Raw genomic sequence first — 9,557 nt, forward strand, 5'->3', positions numbered from 1 at the left:
CTATTTATTTGCATACTTTGTTTTATTTGTTATTGCATATTTTTTGTATTCGGTGAAAAATCACCAAATTTTGGTCAAATATTTGTCAATATTCCGAATCAAAACAAAGTTTTACATACTTACTATTAGAAAGAGCTGTCAAATGTGGACCTTCAAACGTATGAAAGCATGGCAAAACTAGAATAAATGCATTTGATTTTTTTCCGAGATTTGGAAATCTGATTTTGAAACTTATAGAACTTGGTTAAAATAGTAGAATCAATGTGACAATAGGTTGAAGAATCTCAAATTACGTAAATCGATTCAAACACCTGTCAGTGAATTAAATTTGATAAGGATCTACTGTTGTGCATTAATCTGTTGTTCCTCTAATGTTATCATATCAATCATTACTAAACATTGCAATTATAACAATGAACATTTTCAACATCGTCCAAACTTAACTTATTTTGGAACCTTTTGTGAGAACAGAAAAAGATAATAACAAAATACATGCAGGTATTTTTTCTTATTTTCTGAATAATAAAATGCACAAATTTTGATTCTCTTATAATTTGATCAAATTAACAATCAAATCCTGATGAACTGTGTTAAATTATACATTCAAATCAAATATTTTATATTTGCCGGTATAAATGTCAATAAGAAAAATAAGTGAAAAAAGTAAAATATTGTATAACGTTATATCTTGGGAAGGGAGATAATGTGTTCCGTCACCAATACTTCCGTTATACCTCCTAAATTATATATCTGTGCATATCGACACACAACAGTTCATATACCTTAAATCCAAAGTTTCTCTGCTGAAAATTTTCCTATACATAGAAGGTAAGTTTGCTAAAATTAAACATGCCAAAAACAAAAGGTCACTCCGAAAAGATTGAACTGTGTATTGTGCTACTTTTTTTTATGTCAATTGTTTTTGGCATGTACCAAGTAAGTAATTTTCTTCCTCGTTCACTGAAGTAATGAAAAAAGATCGATATTATTTCATAAGAGTTAAATATGTTTATTCAGATTCTGTGAATGTTGCATTGTTTCGTTGCTACAAAAGGTGTAAAAATAAACAAAAAATAGAAAGTGAAAGTAATGATATTGTTTCCTTTTATCTTCGATGAAATTATATAAGTGCTGTTGTTTAAAGCTTCATAATTAAAAAGGGTGATTTTGATGTTATTTTCTACCTGTTATTATACTATTATACACCTGCTGATCGCTTGTCATAAGAACTCAAATAATGGGAGACGCCTACATCAGTACATAAAATTCGACCTCATAAACGTTATTATTCGACCTCAGAACGTGTTATTACTTGGACTTAAGAAAAGTAAGATAACAAGAATACTGAACTCCGGGGAAATTCGAAACGCAATATCCCTTATCAAATCACAAAATCAAAATATAAAACACATCAAACGAATGGATATAACAACTGTCATATTCCTGACTAAGTACAGACATTTTCTTATGTAGAAATTGATGATTTAAACATGCTTTTAAAGCTAGCTAAACCTCTTAATTGTGTACCAGTCAAGTATTAGTCCATTATATTGACAACGATTTGTGAACAACACAAACAGATTTAATAGGTATATATGTCAAAAATAGGGGTAGAGTCGTCAATAGTTACTAGTATCAAAGTTACCACTCTTTTGATTTGATACGCCAGACGCGCGTTTCGTCTACATCAGACTCATCAATGAAGCTCAGATCAAATAATTACAAAGACAAACAAGTATATGAAATTGAAGAGCATATTGAAGTCCAAAATTCCAAAAAGTTGTGCCAAGTACGGCTAAGTTAATATATGCCTGGGATAAGAAAATACTTAGTACTTCGAACATTTCAAACTTGCGTTATAATCTTGATCACTATAAAAACAAACAAATATGTCAACAAAGAAACGCAACATTGCTTACCTTTCAATATCATTTGTAAGTATAATGTAAAAACGCAGAAACACCGCCTATCTATTGATAGCAGTTGTCAATCTAAATTACAAATCTTGAGCATATAATATGTGTACAAACAAAGCAATCAAGTCAACAAGACTAAACTTGCTAGCGTTAGGATAACAGCTTTAGAATTATTATCTGCGCGAAACAAACACACAAAACATTGTACAACTCGTTTAGTCCACAAAACAAGTATAATATTAAAAGTTGCATGTTGATACCAATTATCTATTAGATTTGAATGACGCAAAATAAAATAGTTTAATTTTTAGCGGAACTAAAGATCTGACGTTTTAATAAAATATTAGTTATTCTTCGATAAAAATTTAAGAGACCTTTCAGATAAAATAAACAAACACATTTCCTCGATGCAAATAACTTATACTGCAAAGTGTACTTTGGTACTGATCACTGAACTGTTGATAATCATGATAATAGATGACAGATTTTCTACCAAAAGAGGAATTAACCCAGTTGTAAAAAAACACCATTCGGAATTAAATGCGTCCAAAGCGCTTTACAAATAAGCTTCTATATAAATTTCAGTGATTTCATCTTCTGGTTTATCGAAGTACAAATTTTAAAGCATATGTATCTAATTTGTCTATCGTTTCAGGATGGCATCTAAGGCGCTGATTTGTGACCCATGTTCTAGATTAAAAAAATCATCTAGCGCCATAAAGTTCTGTACAGATTGCAACGATGCGCTATGTACAGATTGCACTTCTGTTCACAGCGCTCTAAAGATTACTAGTTCTCATCACGTGGTTGATACGTCTGATTTAACCGGTCGTACTTTCAAGTTAAAAAAATACTGCAACGATCATCAAGGTATGCCTTTAGAGTTTTTCTGTTCAGATCATGATTGCTTACTGTGCCGATCATGTATGGCTAATACCCATCGTACTTGTGGTAAGATTCTACCATTAGATGTCGCGGCTAAAGGGATAAAGTCTTCAGTCATGTATGATGATATTTATAAAGATATTTCTGCATTACGGAAGTCGACAAAGGAGTTAGTAGAAGATAGAGAGAAGAACAAGAAACACATAGGAAGGACCAAAGAATCGACACTACAAAAGGTTAAAAAGTTTAGAAGTGATATTAATAAGCATCTCGATAAATTGGAAAAGAAAGTTGCGTCTGGTGTGAGTTTTTTGGAGAGCGAACTTGAAAAAAAAGCTTCGACCGATCTGTCTGAAGCGGAAACAAGAGATAAAAATATAGAAGATATATGGGAACAAGTCAATTTTCTTTCAAAACATGGTTCCGAAAGTCAAATGCTTATCCTGCTGAATGAAGTAAGACCAGAAATTATCAAACAATCAACAAATCTCCAGGAGATGATTCTGTCTCTAGATATGAATGGCATTGATTTTGAACAGGTCGATTTGATATCTTCCATAAGTTCCATTGGATTGGTGAAGCCGACGTCTTCTCCATGTTCTGTGTCATACCAGCCTCATAAACATCTACAAGCACAAATACAACAAACACAGGACAGAGAACCAACAAAGTTCGAGTTTGAAAAGAAAATTCCTGTACATTTGGGCAGAATCTCTTGTATAGCTGTAACTGACGACAATATATTACTTCTGTGTAATGACATGATTAGTAACTTTAAAGATAATGTAATAGCATGCAGAGAAACAGGTGTGCAGATTCAAGCATGTACTATTTCCGAAAGGGTATTTGGTATAGCTATAATACCACATACAAACGAAGCAGTCGTTAGTTTGGTTGATGTCAAGATTATCCAATTTGTCAATTTATCAAGCATGATGCTTGGTAGACAACTCCAGGTTACTATGGCGGACTACGGCATGTATGGTATTGCAGTAGTTCGTGATACAATAATTGTCGGTGGGACCTCTGGAAATGTGTACTTTATTGAGAAAACAAATGGAAAATGTCTTAAAACTGTTGAAATTGGTAAAGGCAATATAATTTCACTCATGCCATTTATAAGCGCTAAAGATGAAGTGCTATATTGCTCTGAATATTATGAATATAGCGCTAACACGAAAGTTCATAGCTTGAAACTGGATGGAACTTTTATTTCCAGTTGTGAACTAAACAAACCATTTGGAATGACTTTAGATTCAAAAAGAAATGTTTACGTCACATGTTACAACTCTCATGAACTGCATCGTCTGTCCCCTGACCTAAAAGTCAATAAAATCCTGTTAAAGAAATCAGATGGAATTGACACACCATTGAGTGTTGCTTTCAACAATACATATAGTAAGCTGTACATTTCAAACAGTGGGTTTGATAAAAGTGTTTTGATTTTCAATTGCAAATGGAACAAACAATGAAAATAAATGCCAGATTTAAAAAATAAAATTATTCGAAGTCAGTATATATTAAAAGTAGATTACAAGATCATGAAATCAACAAATAACTCACTTCAGTTTTCAAGCTAGATCTTCCTCGTATCATGCTGGCGGTTAATACATATTGTAGAATTTCCTTCTTTTTATCTGTCCTAAATATTACAATAATTTTGTGATGAAGCTCTTTGTAACTCATTAAAGACTTAAAAGTTCTTGTCTATGGTACTTGATTTATGTTAATTGCAACAATCCCATTATTGTTTGGATTTTAAACTATAACCAGATGCTCCGCAGGGCGTAGCTTTATACGACCGCAGAGGTTGAACCCTGAACGGTTGGGGCAAGTATGGACACAACATTCAAGCTGGATTCAGCTCTAAATTTGGATTGTGATTAAATAGTTGACACAGCATAGGTTTCTGACACAGAATGAATGTGTTCTAATGAACTTAAATTTTTTGTTTTCTCTTAGAGCAATTCAGTATGCTGTTGAATATTAATCCTCTCAAAAAAATGTTTGAAGAAATTTTCTTTTTTATTTATGAAATTTCAAGTGAGAAAAATTGAACCCAATTTTTTTAATCACATCCTCCTTTCCCTTATTCCAAAACTAATCTCAATTAAAATTTCTAATGGAGTTTGCAACAATAACTACTCATTTAAATACATCATAAAATATTAAGATGTAAAAAAACTGCTTGTTATCACTGAATGGTAAAGATTATTTTAATTTATCAGTTGGTAGTAAAAAGTGAATATACATTGTATATTGTATATAACAAAGATTTAAGTTGATTCTGGACAAAGAAAGATAACTCCAATTAAAAAAAAATCTTGCTATTGCACAATATTGTGCAATTAGATATTTCTTGCTTACTATTCTGGACAAAGAAAGATAACTCTAATTAAAAAAAATTTGCTATTTCACAATATTGTGCAATTAGATATTTCTTGCCATTGCGCAATACTGTGCAATTGAAAAGACTTGCTATTGCACAATACTTAATATAATAATTTTAGATCCTGATTTGGACCAACTTGAAAACTGGGCCCATAATCAAAAATCTAAGTACATTTTTGGATTCAGCATATCAAAGAACCCCAAGATTTCAATTTTTGTTAAAATCAGACTAAGTTTAATTTTGGACCCTTTGGACTTTAGTGTAGACCAATTTGAAAACAGGACCAAAAATGAAGAATCTACATACACAGTTAGGTTTGGTATATCAAAGAACCCCATTTATTCAATTTTTGATGAAATCAAACAAAGTTTAATTTTGGACCCCGATTTGGACCAACTTGAAAACTGGGCCAATAATCAAGAATCTAAGTACATTTTTAGATTCAGCATATCAAAGAACCTAACTGAGTTATTTTTTGTCAAAATCAAACTAAGTTTAATTTTGGACCCTTTGGACCTTAATGTAGACCAATTTGAAAACGGGACCAAAAGTTAAGAATCTACATACACAGTCATTACAGTTAGATTCAGCATATCAAAGAACCCCAATTATTCAATTTTGATGAAATCAAACAAAGTTTAATTTTGGACCCTTTGGGCCCCTTATTATGTTGGGACCAAAACTCCCAAAATCAATACCAACCTTCCTTTTATGGTCATAAACCTTGTGTTTAAATTTCATAGATTTCTATTTACTTATACTAACGTTATGGTGCGAAAACCAAGAAAAATGCTTATTTGGGTCCCTTTTTGGCCCCTAATTCCTAAACTGTTGGGACCTAAACTTCCAAAATCAATACCAACCTTCCTTTTGTAGTCATTAACATTGTGTTTAAATTTCATTGATTTCTATTTACTAAAACTAAAGTTATTGTGCGAAAACCAAGAATAATGCTTATTTGGGCCCTTTTTTGGCCCCTAATTCCTAAACTGTTGAAACCAAAACTCCCAAAATCAATCCCAACTGTTCTTTTGTGGTCATAAACCTTGTGTCAAAATTTCATAGATTTCTAATAACTTAAACTAAAGTTATAGTGCGAAAACCAAGAAAATGCTTATTTGGGCCCTTTTTGGCCCCTAATTCCTAAAATGTTGGGACCAAAACTCCCAAAATCAATACCAACCTTCCTTTTGTGGTCATAAACCTTGTGTTAAAATTTCATAGATTTCCATTCACTTTTACTAAAGTTAGAGTGCGAAAACTAAAAGAATTCAGACGACGACGACGATGCAGACGACGACACCAACGTGATAGCAATATACGACGAAATTATTTTCAAATTTTGCGGTCGTATAAAAATTATTCTTCTTTTCCTAAAATTCAGCCGGGCATATTCTTGTGGTTTTTATTACAATATAAAAAAGATGTGGTATGATTGCAAAGATAAAACTCACCAGAAGAGACCAAATGACACAGAAATTAACAATTGTAGGTCACCAAACGGTCTTCAACAATGAGCAAAGCCCATGACGCAGTCAGCTACAAAATGCCGCGATTTGACAAATGTAAAACAATTCAAACGAGAAAACTAACGGCCTAATTTATGTACAAAAAATGAACGAAAAACATATATGCAATACATAACCAGATGCTCCGCAGGGCGTAGCTTTATACGACCGCAGAGGTTGAACCCTGAACGGTTGGGGCAAGTATGGACACAACATTCAAGCTGGATTCAGCTCTAAATTTGGATTGTGATTAAATAGTTGACACAGCATAGGTTTCTGACACAGATTGAATGTGTTCTAATGAACTTAAAATTTTTGTTTTCTCTTAGAGCAATTCAGTATGCTGTTGAATATTAATCCTCTCAAAAAAATGTTTGAAGAAATTTTCTTTTTTATTTATGAAATTTCAAATGAGAAAAATTTAACCCAATTTTTTTAATCACATCCCCCTTTCCCTTATTCCAAAACTAATCTCAATTAAAATTTCTAATGGAGTTTGCAACAATAACTACTCATTTAAATACATCATAAAATATTAAGATGTAAAAAAACTGCTTGTTATCACTGAATGGTAAAGATTATTTTAATTTATCAGTTGGTAGTAAAAAGTGAATATACATTGTATATTGTATATAACAAAGATTTAAGTTGATTCTGGACAAAGAAAGATAACTCCAATTAAAAAAAATCTTGCTATTGCACAATATTTTGCAATTAGATATTTCTTGCTTACTATTCAGGACAAAGAAAGATAACTCTAATTAAAAAAAAATAGCTATTTCACAATATTGTGCAATTAGAAATTTCTTGCCATTGCGCAATACTGTGCAATTGACAAGACTTGCTATTGCACAATACTTAATATAATAATTTTAGATCCTGATTTGGACCAACTTGAAAACTGGGCCCATAATCAAAAATCTAAGTACATTTTTGGATTCAGCATATCAAAGAACCCCAAGATTTCAATTTTTGTTAAAATCAGACTAAGTTTAATTTTGGACCCTTTGGACTTTAGTGTAGACCAATTTGAAAACAGGACCAAAAATGAAGAATCTACATACACAGTTAGATTTGGTATATCAAAGAACCCCATTTATTCAATTTTTGATGAAATCAAACAAAGTTTAATTTTGGACCCCGATTTGGACCAACTTGAAAACTGGGCCAATAATCAAGAATCTAAGTACATTTTTAGATTCAGCATATCAAAGAACCCAACTGATTCATTTTTTGTCAAAATCAAACTAAGTTTAATTTTGGACCCTTTGGACCTTAATGTAGACCAATTTGAAAACAGGACCAAAAGTTAAGAATCTACATACACAGTCATGACAGTTAGATTCAGCATATCAAAGAACCCCAATTATTCAATTTTGATGAAATCAAACAAAGTTTAATTTTGGACCCTTTGGGCCCCTTATTATGTTGGGACCAAAACTCCCAAAATCAATACCAACCTTCCTTTTATGGTCATAAACCTTGTGTTTAAATTTCATAGATTTCTATTTACTTATACTAACGTTATGGTGCGAAAACCAAGAAAAATGCTTATTTGGGTCCCTTTTTGGCCCCTAATTCCTAAACTGTTGGGATCTAAACTCCCAAAATCAATACCAACCTTCCTTTTGTAGTCATTAACATTGTGTTTAAATTTCATTGATTTCTATTTACTAAAACTAAAGTTATTGTGCGAAAACCAAGAATAATGCTTATTTGGGCCCTTTTTTGGCCCCTAATTCCTAAACTGTTGAAACCAAAACTCCCAAAATCAATCCCAACCGTTCTTTTGTGGTCATAAACCTTGTGTCAAAATTTCATAGATTTCTATTTACTTAGACTAAAGTTATAGTGCGAAAACCAAGAAAATGCTTATTTGGGCCCTTTTTGGCCCCTAATTCCTAAAATGTTGGGACCAAAACTCCCAAAATCAATACCAACCTTCCTTTTGTGGTCATAAACCTTGTGTTAAAATTTCATAGATTTCCATTCACTTTTACTAAAGTTAGAGTGCGAAAACTAAAAGTATTCGGACGACGACGACGACGACGCCAACGTGATAGCAATATACGACGAAAAATTTTTCAAATTTTGCAGTCGTATAAAAAAACGACAACTGGAATTACAGGCTCCTGACTTAGGACAGACGCATACATACAGAATGTGTCAGGTTTAAACATGTTAGCGGGATCCCAATCCTCGGACAGTGGTGTAACAGTACAACATAAGAACGAACGTTATATAAAAAAAATCAGCGGAAAAAGGCTTAACTCATCAGAGGGATACAAATAGAAATACTTAGTACTACACAGAGTGAACGTGACTTATGTATCTAACAAAAAAAAGACACTCATTACAGATCTGAGAGTACTCGTAGTTACTGACAATTAGTTCAAAGCCACTAACAACTAAAACAAAAATCATGCCTCTAAGACTAAACTATCAATCAGTACACACCCAATCTCCAATGGATTTAGCTAAAGACGTAATAAACAGTCAGAGAAAAGCATGACCTTGTGCAATGACAAGGTACAGGTCTAAACAGATTGTAGATCCATGAATGTGTATAAAATGTAATAGTAATATTTAGTTTGCTTTTAATTTATTGATAACAAAATCAATATTAAAACCAAGAAAATTTCCAGGCACTGTAAACAACATTTCCGTAAATATGAGGATGTGCTATCCCGTACAATCAAACTTCAAAACCAAATCTTTATATCTATGGAAAGAATTAATAAAGGTTTCAAATAATCCAGTGATACATACATTACATTCGTTAAATTAAAAAACGTCACAACAGACACATGCATAGTGAAATATAAACATCATACGATGGTGCCAAAAGGAACATCA

General features: G+C 32.2%; 1 protein-coding gene across 1 annotated transcript; it reads left to right on the forward strand.

Annotated features, from left to right (window-relative positions):
- Nucleotides 1–712: 712 nt before the first annotated feature.
- LOC139516468 (uncharacterized) lies at nt 713–4,504 on the forward strand. The gene is made up of 2 exons (XM_071306603.1): nt 713–828; nt 2,572–4,504. The coding sequence occupies exon 2, from the start codon at nt 2,573–2,575 to the stop codon at nt 4,271–4,273; it is 1,701 nt and encodes a 566-aa protein (XP_071162704.1). The 5' UTR covers nt 713–828; nt 2,572; the 3' UTR covers nt 4,274–4,504.
- The last annotated feature ends 5,053 nt before the right edge of the window (nt 4,505–9,557 follow it).

Source organism: Mytilus edulis, chromosome 3 (assembly GCF_963676685.1).
Source record: "Mytilus edulis chromosome 3, xbMytEdul2.2, whole genome shotgun sequence".
Taxonomy (NCBI): Eukaryota; Metazoa; Mollusca; class Bivalvia; order Mytilida; family Mytilidae; genus Mytilus; species Mytilus edulis.